General features: G+C 52.8%; 10 protein-coding genes across 10 annotated transcripts; 6 read left to right on the top strand and 4 right to left on the bottom strand.

The window, feature by feature from the left end:
- Positions 1-911: 911 nt before the first annotated feature.
- On the top strand, positions 912-1,937 carry PV08_06789 (uncharacterized protein; the record flags this gene model as incomplete). Its single annotated transcript, XM_016381122.1, has 2 exons — positions 912-1,088; positions 1,149-1,937. The coding sequence occupies 2 exons, from the start codon at positions 912-914 to the stop codon at positions 1,935-1,937; spliced, it is 966 nt and encodes a 321-aa protein (XP_016234224.1).
- Positions 1,938-2,745: 808 nt separating this feature from the next.
- On the top strand, positions 2,746-3,495 carry PV08_06788 (ribosomal protein L16; the record flags this gene model as incomplete). Its single annotated transcript, XM_016381121.1, has 1 exon — positions 2,746-3,495. The coding sequence occupies one exon, from the start codon at positions 2,746-2,748 to the stop codon at positions 3,493-3,495; it is 750 nt and encodes a 249-aa protein (XP_016234223.1).
- A 40-nt stretch (positions 3,496-3,535) lies between these two features.
- PV08_06787 (uncharacterized protein) lies at positions 3,536-4,003 on the bottom strand (the record flags this gene model as incomplete). The annotated part of the gene is made up of 3 exons (XM_016381120.1): positions 3,536-3,771; positions 3,826-3,884; positions 3,942-4,003. 3 exons carry the CDS (start codon positions 4,001-4,003, stop codon positions 3,536-3,538), a joined length of 357 nt encoding a protein of 118 aa, XP_016234222.1.
- A 1,863-nt stretch (positions 4,004-5,866) lies between these two features.
- PV08_06786 (uncharacterized protein) lies at positions 5,867-6,988 on the bottom strand (the record flags this gene model as incomplete). Its single annotated transcript, XM_016381119.1, has 1 exon — positions 5,867-6,988. The coding sequence occupies one exon, from the start codon at positions 6,986-6,988 to the stop codon at positions 5,867-5,869; it is 1,122 nt and encodes a 373-aa protein (XP_016234221.1).
- A 1,183-nt stretch (positions 6,989-8,171) lies between these two features.
- On the top strand, positions 8,172-10,082 carry PV08_06785 (uncharacterized protein; the record flags this gene model as incomplete). Its single annotated transcript, XM_016381118.1, has 1 exon — positions 8,172-10,082. One exon carries the CDS (start codon positions 8,172-8,174, stop codon positions 10,080-10,082), a length of 1,911 nt encoding a protein of 636 aa, XP_016234220.1.
- Positions 10,083-10,876: 794 nt separating this feature from the next.
- Positions 10,877-11,584, top strand: PV08_06784 (peptidyl-tRNA hydrolase; the record flags this gene model as incomplete). Its single annotated transcript, XM_016381117.1, has 2 exons — positions 10,877-11,204; positions 11,280-11,584. 2 exons carry the CDS (start codon positions 10,877-10,879, stop codon positions 11,582-11,584), a joined length of 633 nt encoding a protein of 210 aa, XP_016234219.1.
- Positions 11,585-12,747: 1,163 nt separating this feature from the next.
- PV08_06783 (uncharacterized protein) lies at positions 12,748-14,584 on the top strand (the record flags this gene model as incomplete). Its single annotated transcript, XM_016381116.1, has 3 exons — positions 12,748-13,714; positions 13,788-14,240; positions 14,433-14,584. The coding sequence occupies 3 exons, from the start codon at positions 12,748-12,750 to the stop codon at positions 14,582-14,584; spliced, it is 1,572 nt and encodes a 523-aa protein (XP_016234218.1).
- Positions 14,585-14,853: 269 nt separating this feature from the next.
- On the bottom strand, positions 14,854-16,189 carry PV08_06782 (uncharacterized protein; the record flags this gene model as incomplete). The annotated part of the gene is made up of 2 exons (XM_016381115.1): positions 14,854-15,937; positions 16,146-16,189. 2 exons carry the CDS (start codon positions 16,187-16,189, stop codon positions 14,854-14,856), a joined length of 1,128 nt encoding a protein of 375 aa, XP_016234217.1.
- Positions 16,190-16,810: 621 nt separating this feature from the next.
- PV08_06781 (uncharacterized protein) lies at positions 16,811-17,896 on the bottom strand (the record flags this gene model as incomplete). The annotated part of the gene is made up of 2 exons (XM_016381114.1): positions 16,811-17,771; positions 17,823-17,896. 2 exons carry the CDS (start codon positions 17,894-17,896, stop codon positions 16,811-16,813), a joined length of 1,035 nt encoding a protein of 344 aa, XP_016234216.1.
- A 1,147-nt stretch (positions 17,897-19,043) lies between these two features.
- PV08_06780 (homocitrate synthase, mitochondrial) lies at positions 19,044-20,760 on the top strand (the record flags this gene model as incomplete). Its single annotated transcript, XM_016381113.1, has 4 exons — positions 19,044-19,343; positions 19,414-19,625; positions 19,679-19,826; positions 19,918-20,760. The coding sequence occupies 4 exons, from the start codon at positions 19,044-19,046 to the stop codon at positions 20,758-20,760; spliced, it is 1,503 nt and encodes a 500-aa protein (XP_016234215.1).
- Positions 20,761-20,860: the final 100 nt, after the last annotated feature.

Raw genomic sequence — 20,860 nt, 5'->3', positions numbered from 1 at the left:
CGTGCTGTATCGAAATCCTAGGAAGAGAGTATTAAAGAGAGACTCCAGGCATTAGGACCGTCCTCGGGGCAGATTGTCAGACACTGTGATTTAGAAAAGTGCGATGTCGATATTCACTTTCTACGCAGGGATTTGGAGGCACGTTGCGGCTTAATTAATTGCATGACGCGACTGCACCTTCGTTGTACGCGACAGGCTAAACCCCTTTTAGGCGGGACAACGCCGCTTTCGCCTTACAAGTTACAACTCTCAGATCCTGTAGTCAAGGAGCATCATCTCAGCTTTAAGGCGTCCCAAGGAACCATGCCTCAGTCCGCCACTCCAATCCCTCTTTCCGCCGGGTGACTATGTTTATCAGCGTATACATAGGCCACGGAAGAACCATTCATCTGATATGGTTGGCAGATTGGAAGCGTTTCTCCTCCCGCCTCGAAACTCAACTGCTGGTTAGTAAAGGGAGGCATGCTCTCCAGCACAACTAGGTAAGGTGTTCGGGCTTGAATATCAAAAGGAATCAACTTCGGCCGGATGGCCCGGTTCATCAACATTTTTCGCACTCGATCGGTACAGTCTCACGAGTCCCAAATTCCAGAGTCGGTGGGCGGAAAAGGGCCTTAGGCGTCCAGAGTCACAATGTCCCGCACCAACAGTCGACCTGCGTAACGAGCTTACATGCTCATACCCACGAAAAATCGGGGCTAGCGCTTAAATGGCTCAAGACAATACGACCTCTACCCCAGCATGTATACGCAACCTGAATGCTTGCTGATGCTCTTCGAGGGAGGGGTTGTTTGGTCTTTAGGTAAGGCGGGAGACATGACGCTAAAAGGGCCCTCTGCAACCTACATAAGGACATCCCTGACACATTCGACTTTCAACTTCATTGTTCATTTTTCCACTCTCCTTCTACAATGTTGTACGAATATGTGCCAAAAGCACTCCAGGTCCTAGGAGCCCTTACTGCTGTGTCAGCCGTGTCGAGGCTTCTGTCCCTTTTTCGGCTGTACTTCTCACCTGGGACATCCTCTCTGAGCCGCTGGAAGCATGGAGAAGAGCCATACGCCTTGGTTACAGGGGGCACCGATGGGGTGAGTCTTGCCGGCAGCCTTTGAAACGACTGAATTTGAATACTAACCATCCAACGTTAGATTGGGCTGGGATTCGTCGAAGCAATTGCGGCCCAAGGTTTCAATGTGATCATACTGTCCAGGAACAAAAGAAAACTGGAATCTCGTCGATCAGCTTTACAAAAACAATTTCCCAAACTGAAGTTCGAAATCCTTGTCTTTGATGCATTAAAAGATCCGTACGAAAGCATCGAAAAGCTGGTTGCCGGCATATCCCACTTGAACATCACCGTCCTGGTCAATAACGTTGGGGGGATTCCTTTTATCCCTGGATATCGACTGCTTACCGACACAGGCAGCCCACAAATCGACGCAGTCATCGACATAAACACCCGCTTTCTATCGCACTTCACACGCTTCATGATCCCGGTCATGGCGAAGAACGACCCCGCCCTCATCGCAAATGTCGGTTCAGCCGCTCAGGTCGGTATCCCCTGGGCTGCGGTGTATTCCGGCACCAAAGGATTCGTGCTCAGTTTCTCAGAGGGTCTCTCCCGCGAGTTTAAGTGCAATAGCATCCCCATCGATGTATTGAACATCACACTCGCGGATGTGAGCACCCAACAAACGCCCACGCCGGTGCACATTCTCAACCCTTCTGCACAAGATTTTAGCAGGACAGCAGTCAGTCGGCTCGGAGCCGCCGTCGCTTCTGGACGTAATACAGTCACCCCGTATATACTGCATGCACTTCTACTCTGGGTTTTCGGCGTGCAGCCTGAATCTGTAAAGGTCATGATAACGAATAACATGATTCGTGGGGCACGAGAACTTCTTGAGAAAGCCCATGGTGGGCTCAAGAGGGACTAAGCCATCACGCTGTTCCACGAAGGATACATAGCATCAAGCCATGGATACTCGCAAGTCTGTAGGAAAGGCTTGGCCTTCACCGTGCCATATCAGAAAGATACAATGTCCATGTACCAAATGTAGCCGTCGGAGTCGGATGACTATCAGTCGATGGAGCGCAATGTCTGGAACGATTGTCCCGTTACGGTGACGATTGATATTTATAGTTATCTATTAATCGCAATGGCCCATACAATCATTTCCATCGTGAGATCCTTAAGTGAATCTCCAGGGCCGTACTTTATGGCTGAAATCTGTAGTATACCCTGTTTTGCCACCTTTAGCGCAATCCTTCTCCTACTTTCGAATCTCGACCAGGTTGAGTACATGAGGATGCCTCGCTATCGATACAACATGTGAGATATGCTGCATGACGCTGAGCAAGGCAGTCCATGGAGTGAGAAGGATAGGGGTTATGACTGGCCCCTTTGGATGGACGGTGAGTTAAAGCGGCATGGTCGATGCTGTATGAATACTACATCCAGGATGCCAAGACTTTCCTTTGCTGCGAATCTTCCGAGGGCTAGAGCTCCTCAAGACCAGATTCAGAATCGTGAATCGTGAAAAGTCTTGGGGCACTACCGCAGAAACGTAGTGTCTACACTTGTGCAGTGGGTGTCAGTGTCAGTACCGGTGCTCACTCTCTGCGAAGCCCCGAAGATGGCAAGCCCAGCAGTCAGGCCTTCAGGTATGACTGACCCGACCATTAACCATTATCAAGCTGACAATAGCATCAGCGGCCTGCTTGCGATTTCTACGGTCACAAACAATGGCCTCGACCTCTAGAATACTTTCCTCCTCCAGATCGCAATTCAGCCCACCGCTATCTGTGGCTGCACGCACGGCGCAGGACCTCTCACGATGCAGCCGAACATTCTCTACGATACCCGCCAGACAAGATTGGCTCACCCCCAAGAGACCTGAGAAGAGGAAGTCAATGGTAGGCAGGCCCCGCATGCCAACCGGCGGATCAATGCGCGGAACTACTGTCGTATGGGGGGATTATGGCCTGCGTATGAGAGACCACGATCGAAGAGTTTCGGCAAAACAACTGCGCACTGGCGAGCAGACCATACACCAGAGATTACGAGGTGAACGGTATAAGCTGTACAAACGAGTCAGCGCGAACATTGGTGTCTACACAAAAGGCAACGACGTGCGTATGGGTAAGGGAAAGGGCAAATTCGACTATTGGGCAGCTCGAATTCCTGTCAGCAGGATCGTGTTCGAGCTCAAGGGGAATCTTCACGAACAGGTCGTACGAGACGCTTTTCGATTGGCGGGAAACAAACTGCCAGGGTTATACGAATTTGTCAAGAAGGGCGATCCACCTGTGGTTGGAATCACGAAGTTGGGCAAGGGAGTAACGCTCGAGTCTCTGAAAGAAGCCAAGAGACCAGTCGAACCAAAGGACAAGGTGCCAGAACAAGCTATTACTCCTCCTATGTCGGAGGGACCTCCTCAGTCAATTTCTACCGACTTCGACAAGCCGCCGACGACTGTTCATGTCTCGCCATAATATGTGCTTATAATGAAAGAAGCAACACTTGAATACATATTCATGCTCCGACGCCAGAACCGGGCCCGTACCCTTGCTGTGGTCTCGAATCTGGCTGTTTTCCGCTCTGATCTGGTGTACCACCGAAACCGCCTTCTTGACCTGCGGAGCCAATCGAAGAGGTTGTCTTGCCTCCTACCCCAGACTCCGAGATATTCTGGCCATACCTAATATTGTCGGCGGTCTTTTGTGCACGCTCTTCCGATATCGAGGCTTCTTCAGAGGTATTTGGACCAGCTGCGCATAATGTCAGCCACAGAACATCACATCAGAGGGCAGTGTCTCACGTACAGCCAAGCTGGCCTCTCTGCTTCGGGGTCGGAAGCGTCTGTGTCTTAATGGACTCGTATCTATCCCACTGGGGTCAGCGTGCACTGAGAATCGAGGGACGGAGGGAGAAAATGTACTGCGGAGTTTCGCCTCCTGGCACTGTATCCATAGTTTTATCTCCGGTATCTGAGCTGCTCATTTTGTAATTTTTGAAGGTGTCGTACCAGTCACAAGTGAGAACGTTGTCTATGGTCTGAGTGATGCTGTGAAATAAGTCCATCTAAACGCAAATAGCTTTTCTCAGGCCATGCTTGGGTGGCATCGTCAAGTCTGTTTCTGTTGAGCTGCAACCGACGCCGCGATATTCGATGGTTTACGTCACAAACTTCAGGTCACGTGCATACAATGACGATGAGGGTCGCAAGCTCTAGGGTTTGTTGCGCATGTCCTTTCAAACTGAATTATTACCCTCACCAGAATGGGGAGTTTCTTGTTGACACCATCCTTGGATCCTTGGTAAAACGTGATCAGACATGATCGCGCAGTCCTGTGTCTGAGCGGAGGGCGCGCCAGGCACACGCGTCGGCTCGTTATCAAAGTATGTCGAGTAAAGTCATCGAGAGCTGAACAGGACCACAGTGAGGTGTGATGAGGGTAGATTGGCGCCTCAAATTACATCTAATACCGCTGAAGGGAAGCAAAAAAGGTCTCTGGACCCATGACGTCCAAGAAAATTTTCTGGTCCTGAGAAAAAGCAAGGTGGTCGTCAAGGCGATTTGGTCACCCTCGACGTTGGCAGGGTCGTTCAGGACAGATCCTCCGAAGAGTTCGATCAACTGTCCAGCCCTCGCATGGTGGAGATTAAGCCGACAACCGGTGTCGACATCGGCAGACAGCCATCAGAGCATCGTCAATCCCTCCCTACCTAGTATTGAAAAATGCAACCAGGAGTCATCCCTCGAGCGGCACCGTACACCACACTATGTGTCATCAATAGCAGTGGCAAACCTGGTCCTGCCTCCCATTTCCCGTTAACCGGCGATTCAGACAAGTAAGTTTGCACCTGAACAGTTTGCATGACAATGAAAAAGTGGAAGAAGTTCACTTGTTCTGCATCAGTCGTTAGTCTCGCACAGAGGCAGCAAGAGATTATCTGATAAGATTACAATCTTGATCCGTACAGAAGCGGAGCATCAGGACACACTCGGCCAATAGTCGCCATGCCTGAAGCAAAATTCTGGGAGACAAGCGTGCCCGCAGAGGTGTCGACTGCCAAAAGAAGGAGCCTGGGACCGATGTCAGCCGATTATCAGATAACAACAACCAAAGACATCGGTCTGGCGGCGGCTGCATGAGGTCCAACGAGGTGCCATGCCGGTCCGCATGATCATTCGGGGGTGGGTTGAGGACCAACAAACAAATCCACTCTGCTCGCGCAGTCTTGGCTCTGAATGCCAGAAACAGTAAGCAATTCGCGCTGGGTTGAACGGAAAACAGTCACCAGGCAGAGCCCACTGTTTTCTCTCGGTAGAGTCCCACGAACTGCCCCATCTCCTAAGCGAAACTCGGCAGCTTATGGCTTTAGGGTGCCCAGATAGGGCCAAGAGAGCCAAACAAAGGCTTGGATCTGCTTCTGACAACTAACCGCGAGAGTGGTGTGAGGTCGGGCTGTTAGATGGTCTCTTCATCAAGCGAAGATTTTCAACCACTCAGACCAGGTTGTTTTTCCAAGGTCCCCGAATGACTTTGGTCTCATTGTGCCCATAAAGCGATATCGGATCGAACTATGAAGCCCCAACAAAGTGGCCTTCACGCAGCTTGGCTGTCCTAAGCCTCGAAGTGAAAGGAGCTGTAGGAGCTATGGAAAGAGCAACGCGTTAAGAGAGTGAGTCAATTATGAAGTTTTGTATCTATCAATAAGCAGGCGTCATCTATGGCTATGCTAGCGACGACCGTCGCTTCCCGCGGCCATCTCTCGCTCTAGGCTCCTCCCACACCGGCCAAGACGAAATATCCGGAGACCAGAGGCATAGTTCACATGCGTCCACAACCTCTTTGATCTCTAAGTCGAAGCAAGAGGACCCTGGACCCCATGGGTGAAATTATCTGCTTGGACCTGCTTGATGATAGCCGCGGCATCCTGCTTGGACGCAGTGAGCTTACGGCCTGCATAGCTTCTGAAGCCTGGAACCTTTGACAAGAAGTTCAGGAAGGCCTTCTGGCCCGGCAGATATCCAGTACGCTCCTCGTAGAGCATGAAGCAGATGCAGACAATGATGAACAGCCAGTAGATGTTGTATGAGATGACCGATCCATAGGTGGCGGTGTTTTGCCAGCCCAGGATGGCATTGAAGATGTCCCAGCCGTGATCGATCTCTGGACTGCAGCAGTTGACATGCCACACCGTCTGTTTGATATTGTACGAGCCAGGGCCATTGCCAGACTCGGCGACATCACCGCCAACCTGTTGAGCGAATTTGTAGAATTGCAAGCTCCAAATAGACTTTGAGAACATGCCTGCCGCAATCAGATACAAGACGCAGGTAGAGGCGATCAGGAAATATTGAATGGTCATGTAGTTGCCGCCACGATAGATGAGGAATCCAACAAGTAATCCTGCCAGTATACCGGTGATGACTGGAATGGGAAAAGCAGTGGCAGGGAGACCGAGGGATACACCGCCAACAAAGACCACTGCCTCAAGACCCTCACGAAGAGTGGTGATGAAGGGCAGGATGAACATGGCGTATCGTCGAGACCATTCACCAAGTCTTGAAGCAGCGTCCTTGTGGTGTTTCTTGGCGACTAGGGCTTGAGCAATCTTGACCCTCCATTTCTCTTTGGTCTTGTTGATTCGCAGAATAGCGAGTCCCATGACGGTGATGATGAGGCTGGCAATGAGGTAGAAGATGCCCTCCCAGAGATCTTCGGATTCAGCCCAAAGGTTATGTCCCAGGCCATAGAAGACGCCAATGAAGGCGCCTCCGATGATGAGCGCTATCAAGATGCCGCCCAGCGAACCCGCCCATACTTGTCGTTTCAGTCGCTTATATATAACCGGATCCTGGTGAGGTTGACCCAAGCACTGCTTCAAGAAGGATAGAAGCACCGACACAATGATGACGGCCTCGAGACATTCTCGAAAGATGATGAAGAAGATTTGGACACCAAAGACGTTCGTCATGGTGATAACGATGGATTAGATGAGATGAGATGAGATAAGATACTGCACTCCCTCATACGGGGGAAAAGGGAGGACAGAGACACCCCGGCGAAAAGGGCTTTATTATTATGTGTACCACCAAGCAAATCAAGATCGGAGGACGAGAGAAGCTTGGGAACGGTATAGCATGGAGTTTTCGGGGGGACTAATAAGGTAAGTCAATTGTCAAGCGGGCTCCGGTGCGTCAACTCCACAGGGAAAGTAGCCGCACTAGCCGTTGGTAGTGGGAGAAGGGATTTCTTTCCTCTGCGGGAGAACGAGAGAGTGCGGGAATAATGAATGCTGGCCGAAGTTCGGGGGGCCGTAACGAGGGAGCAGGAGGAGTGAAGAGGTCTGTGTTCCCAACACAGAGTCCACGAAGAGTCAAGACAAGAACCCAGTCGGGTCTGCATTCGTTCTCATGGTGTTGGGCGCCACTGGGACTAGTTCGTCCTCAAACTGGTGATTGATCATCTGATAACGTGAAACGATAAGATAATCGCGGCCTGGAATACGAGCGGGAGCAGGGTTGTTGAGCTTTTTTCAGGGATCCCAGGAGAAGCTTTGGTGGTGCAGCGGGTGCAGCAGTCGCTGGCATTGGCGGACACAAGCGTGAAGCGAGCATCTGATAACTTTGATGCCACGTCTGACACATCTGGACCTCCGCTAACCCGCCCGAGATAATCGCTCCATCAACTTGCAGCGACATCCAGCTGGGGATTGGCAGACGAAGGAGCCTCTCCCCGTACGGGCCCTGCAGCCCAGGTGGACACAGACCTGAGACGACAGAATTTTACAGCACAAGGTTCCTGTACAAGACAACCAAGGCGACGCCCCGTGCCCGCCAAGAACACACCGTCTTCTGCCAAGCAGCGACTATGGAAGATGCCCGGAGCCCATTGCAATGGGCGGCGGCGTGAGGTCGACATGCTTGCCGGCATCGGGCTGTCCACAGACTGGACGGTACCCGTCTGGCATGTCGGTTTGATCTTGTCTTATCTCACATCTAGAAAAACTGATGTCTTTTTCTCTCAGAGGACGGCTCATGCTCGCCCTCCTCGACATCGACCTCTGAAGCCTTGGCAAGCTTCCGCTAAGCTTCCCTTATATCGAGGGTGTTTCCGCCAGCTGCTGCTGTAGCACCCGATACTTCACATTGCCAGCCATGGCGAAACTTGCTCAGATGCTCCTCTTGACCTTGGGCCTGTTACTGCTCTCGGGATGGGCCACTGCCAAAACCGTCACTTACGACTTCAACGTAAGTTGGGTCAATGCCAACCCGGACGGAATGCTCGAGAAGAAGGTGGTTGGCATCAACGGGCAATGGCCGCTGCCCATCATTGAGGTTGACAAGGGCGACCGCCTTGTGGTCAACATGTACAACGGCCTGGGCGACAAGAACACCAGCATCCATTGGCACGGCATGTTCCAGACCAATACCAGCGACATGGATGGCCCTTCAATGGTCACTCAGTGCCCAATTCCTCCGGGATACAGCTTCACCTACAACTTCACCGTGAACCAGAACGGCACCTACTGGTATCACTGCCACACTGACTTCTGCTACCCAGACGGCTACCGACAGGCACTTATTGTGCATGACAAGGATGCCTTCTTCAACGATCAGTACGACGAAGAGCTCACCATCACCCTCGGCGACTGGTACCATGGATTCGTCGAAGACATTCGCTTCTTGTCTCTCTACAACCCTACCGGTGCCGAGCCTGTGCCCAATTCCTTCTTGCTCAATGACACCCAAAACTCTAGCATTGCGGTCAAACCAGACACGACTTATCTGATAAGATTAGTCAACATCGGGGCGTTTGTGTCACAATACTTTTATATCGAGGAACACACCTTCAGAGTCGTAGAAATCGACGGCGTATATACAGACCCCACCGAGGCTGATCTACTCTACCTCTCCCCTGCCCAAAGATACTCGTTCCTCCTCACCACCAAGAACACCACCGACAAGAACTTCCCCATCGTCACCGTCGCTGACTCGAATTTGCTCGATGTCATCCGTCCGGATCTTCAGCTCAACAATACCAACTGGCTGGAATATGACGCCGCCGCTCCACACCCAGAGGCCGTGATGCAGGTCGAAACCTCAGCGGATCTCTACCCGTTGGACGATATGACCTTGATTCCTCATGACAAGATGGATCTTCTCCCTGAGCCGGACCACGAGATCTTCCTTGACGTGATCATGGCCAATCTCCGCAACGGCTTCGGCTACGCGTTCCTCAACAACATCACCTACACCAAGCCCAAAGTACCCACCCTCTACACCGTCATGAGCGCCGGCGACTTGGCCACCAACGAGCTCGTCTATGGCGAGTACACGCACACGATGGTCCTCAAGCACAACGACGTGGTGCAGATCGTTCTGAACAACCAAGACGGTGGCGCCCACCCGTTTCATCTTCACGGGCACCATTTCCAGGCCATCGAGCGTTTCCCCACTTACGGCGAGCACTTCTTCGACTTTGCCGACGGCGATCCGGTCCCATACGACCCGTCGAACCACACGGCGTTCCGAAGCATACCTGCTCGTCGAGATACCTTCGTCCTCCCGCCCAATGGGTACTATGTCATCCGCTTCGTCGCTGACAACCCGGGCGTCTGGATGTTCCACTGCCACATTGATTGGCACTTGGAACAGGGTCTGGCCATGACCTTTGTCGAAGCCCCCGACGTGATTCAGCAGACGCACAAGATCCCTCAGCAACATTACGACGTCTGCCAGGCCGCTGGGATTCCGATCACGGGTAACGCCGCCGCGCACACCGAGGACTTTCTCGACCTGGATGGCCAACCCGAGCAAGTCGGTCCTATCGCCAGTGGCTTCACTGCGAGAGGTATCGTCGCGTTGGTGTTTTCCTGCATCAGCGCCTTCTTGGGCATGGCCTTCATCACGATATATGGCCTGTCGGAACCAAAGGTCCTGCATAAGGATATCTCGACTGATGACGACGTCACACACGAGAGCGTCCCTGCTGGCGATGCCGAGCCCAAGGTTGCCGCCGCTGCTGCTACCGGTACTGCGACTGGTAACGGGGCTGCGCCACGGTGAGCGACATGATGGGGATTTTCTCGATCTCAGATTTAAAAAAAAATTAGTAAATCGTGCCATGTCGATCATGCCTATGATGTCTAAATAGATGATTAGTTCGCATTGCTTGCAGCAAAGGCTCAGTCCAGTGCCAAAGTAATTCTATACATTTTATTCCGAAATCTGAAGCTGAATCTATCAATCTGGCTTTGTCAGGCTTCGAACTTAACCGCCGCTGGTTTCATTATGTCTAGTGCGTCTCTCGACTCGAAGTTAACACTTCTTCGCCGATATATCCGGCCAGCCCCAACCAGTCCGTAAGGAATTCTTGAGCCATCCCGACACCGCGAGCCGTCTATTGTCTCATCCTGTCGTCTATGAAGTCTGGGGTGCGGTATACAAGGGTAACTTTGGTCCTGCGGGAACGGAATCCTACAACGAAGAACAGGTAATTGATCGCCCACCACATCGTGAAACAGACGTCGACGGGCTATTCCTGGGTCATCACAGTCAAGGTAGTTCTCTTCTACCCACCTACGTTACCTTTTCTCGCCCGCAGTCAGGGGCACTGCTGGTGAGGCTACGTATAAGACGAGGCTGAACTTCTAAAAGCAGCGAGGTGGGATTCCCAGAGCGCGTTATGCGATTTTCCATACTCCCATTGTTCCTAGAAAGAGCGTGGAAGAGCCCAAGGTGCCCCCGAGGTTTAATTTTTGTCCCTCTTTCCCACTGAGTACTGGAGGCCAAGGACCGAATCGCGAGCAATTGTCTCTTCCTGCACGCACAGCTGCTCTGACGTCGTCCGGTCCCAAGCCATGGCCGAAAAGGCTCCTCCTTCTCTCGCGGCGGTAGCGGTTTCGTCCCTTCTTCTCGGCCTGCTGGCGGGCTATTTCATCGGACAGGGCAGCAGTATCGGCGTTTTTGGCGGTTCGAGCACTTCAGGTGGAGTCAAGAAAAGTTGGCCAAACAGCTACGATGTGAAGGTTCATGCGGATTCGAGCGATGAGCAAGCGGACGACGAGGACGAGGATGAAGAAGAAGACGAGGATGGCGGAGACGGAAATGAGCTCAGGGATTTCAGAGATTCCAAGGAAGAAGTCAAGCTGGTATTGGCGGTCAGGACGGATCTGGGCATGGGCAAAGGTCGGTCTCAGTCTCACTCGCACCAGGCTTGGTGTGTTCCCGTAAATGTGCGCTCTTACTGACGAGGTCCCACAGGTAAGATTGCCGCACAGTGTTCCCATGCCACTCTGGCATGCTACAAGTACCTGGTCAATCACCCGTCGTCCGCACCTCTCCTCAAGCGCTGGGAATGGGGAGGACAACCTAAGATCGCGGTGCAGGCCAAATCTGAGGAAGAGCTGGAAACGTTGCAGGCCCAGGCGATGAGTCTTGGTCTCTGCGCAAGAATCATCCACGACGCAGGCAGGACACAGATTGCTGCTGGTAGCGCTACGGTCCTGGGAGTCTTAGGTCCCAAGAGTGTTGTTGACCAAGTGACTGGACAGCTGAAGTTGTTGTGAGCGGAGAGCGATGCATGAAGAGAGACTGACTACTGTCATCCACGGATATGACCTCTCTCTCTCCCCTGAGATGTTATCTAAACCAGTGTCGTCATGACCATTTCTGGTATCTTGTTACGAGATGTCACAGGCGGCATGCACAATGAGGCACGGTTCACTGTGCAGTGGAAGGCAGCAACCAGAGTACAAGGCATGGAAGGCCCAGTGCTGATCATAAAGCATGCGAGTGCAGCGATTCAACGGCCTGAGAGCTTGAATTCATCAGCGACACCCCATCGGAAGGGGGCCTGGCCATTGACCGTCGTCGGCATGAACCCGAAATCGAGCAGACCAGTATACGATAATCCAGATTGGAGACGCAACGTAGGGACCAAGTGCCCCGTGGGCCCTGTTACGAAGCCATCGACGACTCTTACTGAAGTTCGTGAAGAACTGCCGAGCAAGGATAGGGTGTCCAGGACCTCCGACCTCCACTTAGGGCCGTCACGAATGTTATTCATTCTCTGCAACATCGAGCAGCTGCAATGTCAGGGGTCGTGTCAGCTTCAATGTGCTTGTTCCGGAGCATAGCAGATATTTAGTGCGGCTGATTGCAGATTGTAGCCGTCGCGAACCAGTCATGATACCAAAGGCAATCAATACAAAAGTACGTCCTTGTTTGAGTTTTCAAATCCTTCAGAGCCTACTCAACCCGCCACGACTTGCGACTGTGATTCCTCCAATCGCAACAACTATATTCTGCGAGTCAACAACCTAGTACTCGTACCCGTAGATGGTGATGTGGGATGGGATGGGACATGGCCGGATCGAGCACCTCCAGATCAACGACTCCGCACTCCGCCCTCGTATCTCCACCATTGCCAGAACTTCACCAAGTGGGAGGCTTCGTCCAAGTGGGTCGAACACGCCCATCCATCCGCTGCTGCTGTCAATCAGAGATTCGATTAATGATTCATGCCACGATCCAGTGGTCGGATCATGACCGGTGGAGTATTCTGGCGTTTCCGAAACGTGACCTGTATACTTCGGGCACATGGGTGAAGTTACTTGTTGATGTGCTGGTAGACCGGGCAAGACATATAGTAGGGCCACCGTCAGCAAAGAAGTCTGCCACACCCTCAGCCTGACCTGTTCCATTCTCGCAGGACGAGGAGCTACCAACGATGGCACCAGCGACTCACTCGGAAAAGGCTGCGTTGTTCTCCCAGCTGCGGACACTCGCCGTCAGCTACCCACTGCAGCTCGTTGCTGCCTTTATCGTTCTTCGCCTGTTCTGGAACAAGTTTCAACGGCACCTGGTATCGATTCCAGGGCCGCCGGTGGCCGCCTACACCAAGTTCTGGAGACTGTACGACGTCTGGAAGGGAAAGGCGCACCTGACCGCAGTAGAGCTGCATCGAAAGTACGGCACTCTGGTCCGCATCGCGCCGAACCATGTCTCCATCGCCGACCCGGCCTACATCCCCGTCATCTACAACATCAAGGAGAACTTTACAAAGTCGGCATTCTACCCCATCCAATGCGTGTCGTGGAAGAAGAAGCCCGAGATGAACCTGTTCTCGACGCGAGACCCGCACTACCACAGAGTGGAGAAACGCAAGGTCGGCGCCGCGTACAGTCTGCCCAACCTTCTCGAGTCGGAAGAGGCGATCGACTCGTGCATCGCGCTGTTCATGCAGAAGCTCGACGAGTTCGCGAAGATCCGAAAACCCGTCGACCTGGGTGCCTGGCTGCAGTACTTTGCGTTTGACGTCGTCGGCGAGGTCACGTTCGCGAGCAAACTGGGCTTCTTGGACCAAGGACGGGACGTGGACGGCATGATGAAGGCGATCGAAGGCATGCTCACCTACGCTGCTCTGTGCGGGCAGGTGCCCGAGTACCACAAGTACCTTTTGGGCAACCCGTTGTTTTCCATGTTGATGCCGGCCATGGAAACGTGGAATCAGGTGCTCGTTTTCACGCTCAAGGCGATCAACGGACGGGCGTCGATCAAGCGGGACGGAGAACTCATCAACGCCGACGTCGAGGGCCGAGATATGCTCTCTAGATGGGCGTACGTCAAGTCCTCGGATCCGCTGAAGATGAGTACCCGGGACATCATTGTCCACTTGTCGACAAACGTCTTCGCAGGTACGTTTTTCTCCGGAGGTGCGGTAGTGTCACTGATTTTGACTGTTATTTTTTTCCCTTTCACTTTACACAGGGAGCGACACCACGGCAATCGCGCTTCGAGCAGTGATTTACTACCTGTGCCGCAACCCAAAATGTATGGCCAGGGTGGTCGAAGAGATCGACGCGGCCGACAAGGCAGGCAAACTGAGCACGCCCATCAAGTACAAGGAGTCCACGAATGACCTGCCGTATTACAACGCCGTGTTGAAGGAATCCATGCGCATCCACCCGTCGGTCGGGTTGCTGATGGAACGCCACGTCCCTGCCGAGGGCATCGAGATCGACGGTCACTTCATCCCCGGCGGCACCATCGTCGGCATCAACCCGTGGGTGACGAATCGAGATCCCGCCGTGTTCCCTGACCCGGACGAATTCAAACCCGAGCGGTGGCTGGAAGCCTCCGAGGCACAGCTGAAGCAGATGGACAACATTCTCGAATTGAACTTTGGCGGAGGGAGCAGGAAGTGCATTGGTCGGAATATCTGTGAGTTTTTTGGTTTTTGGTTTTTGGTTTTTCTTTCCCGAGTTTCCAAAATATTTTTATCCCTGGCTCTTTCTTGTGCCGTCAAGGATAAACAAGCCAGTTGGAACTTGTCGAGGTCTCTGATATGTTGTGGTTTTTTCCTTTGACTTGAAGGCGAGCATAATACTAACCACCGTGTGCGATTTGCTATAGCAATGATCGAAATGCAAAAAGTCGTCCCACAATTACTCCGAGAGTTTAGGGTGGAATTGACTCATCCAGAGAAGGAATGGCATATTTGTAACCATTGGTTCGTACAGCAGGAAGGCGTGATTTGTACCCTGATGAGACGGACAACGGGTTGAATTTCGGTTTGATTTGATTTCGATGGATTCGGGGTTTTGGAAGTGTCACGACTACTATCCTAGGTACCTGAGGTAGGTAGGTAGGTACATACCTATCTATGCATTAGCTGAAATTGAAATTGTGAAAGATGTGAAAGATGTTGGAAGTGTTAATGAATCAGTCAGTATACGTCCGTATCTGTATTCTCATTAGATGTACGCGATACAAATACTAGTTAGACACCCAGTGTCGATCAATGGCGTATATCATCGGTCAGTGAGGTCATCCATCACAAGTAACTCTCCCTCTTACCCGACTCGTTACTTTTGTAGATCGCATCAATCATCTTATGCCTGACGAGGGCATCTTCGAAGGTAACGACACTCCCTGGCCCGTGGCCGGCGAAGGCATCCCACGCCACACCTACATTGTACGACGGTCCGTCCGGCACGGGGACCCCAGGGACGTCCTGGAGCGCCCCTGGGTCGGTGGCGGCGGCGGCCTCGACGAATTTCAACGAAGGGTGCCAGATCTGCGGATGGCCCCCGGCGGCCTCGAGGACGAGAGAGCCCTTTGTCCCGTTGATCTCCCAGTAGAAGTTCTTGCCCGTCGCGCTCGTGCTGGCCTGGTAGACGACGTTTGCGACGGCGTTAGCAGAGTGGTGGCCTGCCAAGACGCCCGTGACGGCAAGGTAGTCGTGGGCGGTCTTGGGGAGGGAGTCGACGACGACCTTGCCGTCGCCGTCGACGAGGGACACGGTCGGACGGTGGTTGGCGAGCGTGGCGCTCAGGGACGCGAACTCGCCCAGCACGAAACACAGCGCGTCGAGGGCGTGGCTCGCCGGGATGGTCACGAGGTTCGCGCCGTTTTCGATCGGGAGAGAATACGCAAAAGCCGCCGACATCTGGGCGCCGAATCTCATGCCCGAGCCCAGCATCGTCGTCCCCAGGATGTCGCCCAGCGCGCCCGACGCGACCATCTCGCGCGCCTTGACGATCGACGGGTCCTGTCGGGCCTGCAGGCCGACGAGCGTGCGGACGCCAGACCCTCCTCGTAAGCGTGCGAGCGCCGTGAGTTCTTCCGCCTGCCCCAGGGACGCCGCGAGCGGCCACTCGACGAAGACCGACTTGTTGGCCTCGAGAGCCGCCTTGGCCAGCCCGTAGTGGTCCGGCACTTTGACCGAGATGGCGACTAGATCCACGTCCTTGTCGGCGGCGAGCGAGTCGATGTCCCCGTACGTCGACACCGAGGGCGGGAGGTCGTACTTCTCGACTGCTTTCTTGGCCGATGCTTCGCTGCTGTTCTGGAGCGCCGTGATGGTGTATCTGTCCGTTTTGCCAAGGTAGCCCAGGTGAGCGCGAGAGGCCCACGAGCTGGTGCGCGTAGAATAGTAGATATGTTAGACGCCGGTGATAATGAGATGTACCGATCGAATGCCAGCGAGGCAACAATGCGGGTGTATCCAGGATGGGGGTGATGAGGCAGTGAGTGAGTGAGTGAGTGAATACGGATGACAAGTGGTTGTGGCTTGTGAGGTGTTGCGAGAAAAGGGGGCCCGAGCCTTGCGAGAAAAGTACTTACCCGTTGGCAGAGAGGCCGACGAGGCCTATTTTGATAGGCGCCATTTTGAGCACTGGATAGTTTGATCCCTAGGTTTGCGCGGTGGCGGATGTAGATGTTCGAATAATGGTTGCGCGATGACTTGGAATCGTCGAGGGGGGTGGAAACTGGTGAGGGAAGGATTGGTGGGTTATCGTAGGAATATATACACCCGTTGTTCCTGAGTACATATATCTACGTAGGTAAATATCCATATGTAGGGAAATGCTCCTCCTTTGCAACAATATATAGGGCTCCACCACGACGACCACCTGTAGAGCTACTCGTCATGAGCGCCTTTTGAACCATGATAGGAGACGATGTTCCTAAACTCCGTCGATGACATCGGGTAAAGTCCGTCAAAGTCGTTCGGTAAGAGTGCAAGAGGGAACTATTTAGGCACAGCTTAGGCACTGTCGTCTCGAACAATCAGCAGCCGGACTAAACCGGCCGAGTGAGCGACACGTGTTGATCGGGGGTTCCTGTAAACATGCTGTAAGAAAGTGGGCAAGGGGCATCGCCGTATTTGTCATCAATCGCTGGATATTTTACTTGTGTTATGCATACTGTAGACGGCTCATTGACTGGTTGTTTGACGTGATCCAAAGAAGATATATCTTCCTTAACCGACGACGTTTCGGCTTGTTTCATCCATATTTAGCCGCCAGTTCTTCACTCCGTTGTTGAAATCGTGATTGATACTTGTTGAGAAGGTCAAGGGAGATCTTGGATCCTCCACACACAATGAGAACGACCTTGGACTCCGGCCGGAAATCTTTGAGGCAGTGCTTTAGTCTGCCGTCGTATGCCAATGCGACACTGACGCCACAGGCGGGTTCGACCAGATATCTCTCGTCGTCGAGGAATCGCCAACATGCTGAGCAGGCTTCGGCGTCTTCAAGGACGACAGGCGTGACGGTTGGGCGCTGGGCTTCTTTGAAGGCATTCTCTGCTACTTGGATGGCTCCCAACGATGTCGCGATGGATGTGATGCCAGGAAGAGTGATTAGCGTGCCCTTTTCGACGGATTGTGCGAGCGAGTCTGCACCTAAAGTTTCTACGGGGAGAACTTGGACCTGGTCGCCCCAACCAGCACGATCAAGACCCATCATGATTCCCGAGAACAGACCGCCGCCTCCTACAGAGCAGACAATGGCATCTGGTCGTTCGTCGTGGGGCATCTGTGTCTTTATCTCGTCGACCATGGTCGAAGCACCCTCCCATACAGCCGGCTTGTCGAATGGGTGGATGTAGATGCCGCGCTCGCCATGCTTCTCTGCAGCCGGGATGACGGTCTCTCTGAGATAGCTGTCGGCGTGAAACCACGTGGCACCGTGTACAGTGACTTCGTTTGCGCCAGCGGCACGGAGCTTGTTGATTGTCCACTCGTCTGTACTTTCTGGTACGACGACTGATGCTTTGAACCCCAATGAGACTGCGGCGATGACACAGGCTAGACCAGCGTTGCCGCCGGACGACGTGTAGAAGTGGACTTCTCGTGTGTCGGAGGGGTCTTGCTCTCGTATGCTGCTGATCATCGAGTTACCTATGCCCCTTGATTTGAAAGACCCTGACGGCTGGAGATTCTCGAGTTTGAGAAAGATGCGACTGTCACGTCGTTTAGCATGGGCTAGCCATTATGTGGAATGGGCGAGATACCACCCAGCGATCTTGGAGAGAATGCTCGACTCGAGCAGCGGCGTTTCGATCCAGGGCTGTTTGTGGAAGGCCATGGTTTTGGACGTGTTTCTATGAGAGATCTTGCGCGGTGACGGTCTCGAGAGTGTAAGGTTGAGTTCTTCTGGTGAACAAGAACTCGTATGGTTCTATGGTCGATATATCATGTCGAGGGGCCCAGTATGGCGCAGGGGTCGAATTGAGAAGTGATGTTGGTAAGCTGCCTTTGATTTCAGGCCCTTATTATTAGTCAGGACGTATTGCGTATTCAGAGGCAGCAGCGCAGCAGAGGGCGTTCTTCACGCACGGTGGCAGCGAGGTTTGTGGGTCTTTTACCAGGTATTCATAGGCTTCTGGATCTTGTGGATGCTTGAGAATCCATGGCCATCCACACATACAGCATTCACACTCTACTACATCCTGGAGCGAGGGATGGGCAGCCTTCAGTTCGAGCGGGTTGAGTCACGCTGGGAAGAAGGATCAGGCTCATCACGTTTTTACCCATGGGCATGGTGGTGCATCGACATATGGGAGGTGTATACCTACTCGAGCAATAGACTGGGAGACTGTGTTCAAGGACGAGGGACCTACCATTGACTCAGGTTCTTGTTGTTGTTGATGATGATGTATGTACATATTGCTCTGCTCGTACTCGTTCTCCAGCGCCCGCGGAAGCCTGTCCTGTACTGTACTGTGCTCGACCCCTCCATGGCCGGCCTAGAACCGGCGCCCAGCGATTATGTCACTGCAAAATTTTCACCGGCTTCGGAGAGAGTTCGCGTGTCTGCGTGTCTGCGTCTCCCCCGCATCACCGCCGTCTCCCGGCGAGTTATGACTGCGCAGTCTTTTCAATCTTCCCTCCCAACCTCTTAGCGAGCCCCATATTACGCCTCTGAGCCGCGGCCATTCACCAATGCCCAGTGCCCGGTAACCCAGCTTTGCCAGGGCCCGTTTGCTTTTTTCCCCTTGCTGTGATCTCTTCCTTCGCCGTCAAATCATCATCGCTGCTTTTTGACTCATAAAAAAATCCCGTATTAAGTTACTTGCTCGACCTCACACCGCCCGTGATCTTCTGCTCTTCCTCCTTTCTCCATCATAAACACAATCTCGACTTGACTCGAGTCGATTCTACAGACCTTTTTCTTCTGCGTCACTCCAAATCTTCATCCCTCTCCTACACCCAAACCCGCTCCTCACTACATCATGTGCCCCTCGGCAGACGACACGCCCACCAACGGTGTCAACGGACACTCCAACGGTGTGAATGGCCATGCGAACGTCAACGGTAACCGCGATGGCTACACCGGAATCCAGACGAGAGCAAATCCCGTTCCTGCGAATTCCCGAAATCCATACCTTCCCGTTGGCGATTTCCTCAGCAACGTCAGCAAGTTCCAGATCATCGAAAGCACGCTAAGAGAAGGAGAACAATTTGCCAATGCTTATTTCGACACGGCCAAGAAGATCGAGATTGCAAAGGCACTGGATGAGTTCGGCGCCGACGTAGGTGACATTTGTTGAGCTACGAAGCTCAGCATCATGGGTAGACCACCGTTTCTGACACTGCCGATAGTACATCGAACTCACCTCCCCAGCCGCGTCGGAGCAGTCTCGCAAGGATTGCGAGGCCATCTGCAAGCTCGGCTTGAAGAGATCCAAGATCTTGACACACATCCGATGCCACATGGATGACGCTAGAATAGCGGTGGAAACTGGTGTGGACGGCGTGGATGTGGTCATCGGCACATCCTCATTCTTGAGAGAACATTCCCACGGAAAGGACATGTGAGTATCACTCCATCCTACGAGAAAAAGAAACTTTGCCTAACGTTTTGTAGGACTTATATCAAGAACACAGCGATTGAGGTCATCGAATTCGTCAAGAGCAAGGGTATCGAAATCCGATTCTCCAGTGAAGATTCTTTCCGATCTGATCTGGTTGACCTTCTTTCGCTCTACCAGGCTGTTGATAAGGTCGGAGTAAACGTGAGTCTTTCCTTTATCCACACATTCATAGATTATCCGAACACTCGTGTCTTTTTCTGTCTGCTTTTGACTCCTTCCTGACGTCATGCAGAGAGTTGGTATCGCCGACACTGTTGGATGCGCTTCACCACGTCAAGTTTACGATCTTGTTCGTACTCTCCGGGGTGTTGTCAGCTGTGACATCGAATGCCATTTCCACAACGACACCGGATGTGCCATCGCAAACGCGTACTGCGCTTTGGAGGCGGGTGCTACTCATATCGATACCTCAGTGCTCGGTATTGGTGAGCGAAATGGTATCACCACTCTTGGTGGTCTGATGGCTCGAATGATCACGGCCGACCGTGACTATGTCAAGGGCAAGTACAACTTGGAGAAGATCAAGGATATCGAGGAACTGGTTGCGGAAGCCGTTGCGGTCAACATTCCTTTCAACAACCCCATCACGGGATTCTGTGCTTTCACCCACAAGGCCGGCATTCACGCCAAGGCTATCCTGGCCAACCCAAGCACTTACGAGATCATTGATCCCTCCGACTTTGGTATTGGAAGATACATCCACTTTGCCTCCCGATTGACTGGTTGGAATGCCATCAAGTCTCGAGCACAGCAACTCAACATCGAAATGACCGATGCGCAATACAAGGAAGTCACGGCTGCCATCAAGAGACTGGCCGACATTCGACCGATTGCGATTGATGATGCTGACTCTATCATCCACGCCTACCATCGCGCCCTGATGCAAGGAAAGAAGAATCCCGGAAATGAGGTCGAGCTACCTAACATGACCGAAAAGGAGAAGAAGCTTTTGGCGGAGAAGCAACAACAAGAGGAATCGATACCCGAGAAGAGACAGCTAGATGAGACTGTCGCAGAGGAGGTCTCCAATGGCCATGCTACCAAGAAGGCCAGAACGAACGGTGTCACTGCATAGAGGGTGGCACCTCGTCCTTTATGATATTTCACGTCTCTGGAGAAACAAAATCTGGGGTTATTTTCGGCGTCATTGAGGCATTGTTTCATCTCAGCAGTTT

The sequence above is a fragment of the Exophiala spinifera genome (genome assembly GCF_000836115.1).
Source record: "Exophiala spinifera strain CBS 89968 unplaced genomic scaffold supercont1.5, whole genome shotgun sequence".
In the NCBI taxonomy this organism is placed as follows: Eukaryota; Fungi; Ascomycota; class Eurotiomycetes; order Chaetothyriales; family Herpotrichiellaceae; genus Exophiala; species Exophiala spinifera.
The sequence above is the reverse complement of the archived record's forward strand: the minus strand, read 5'-3'. Positions and strand labels throughout refer to the sequence as shown.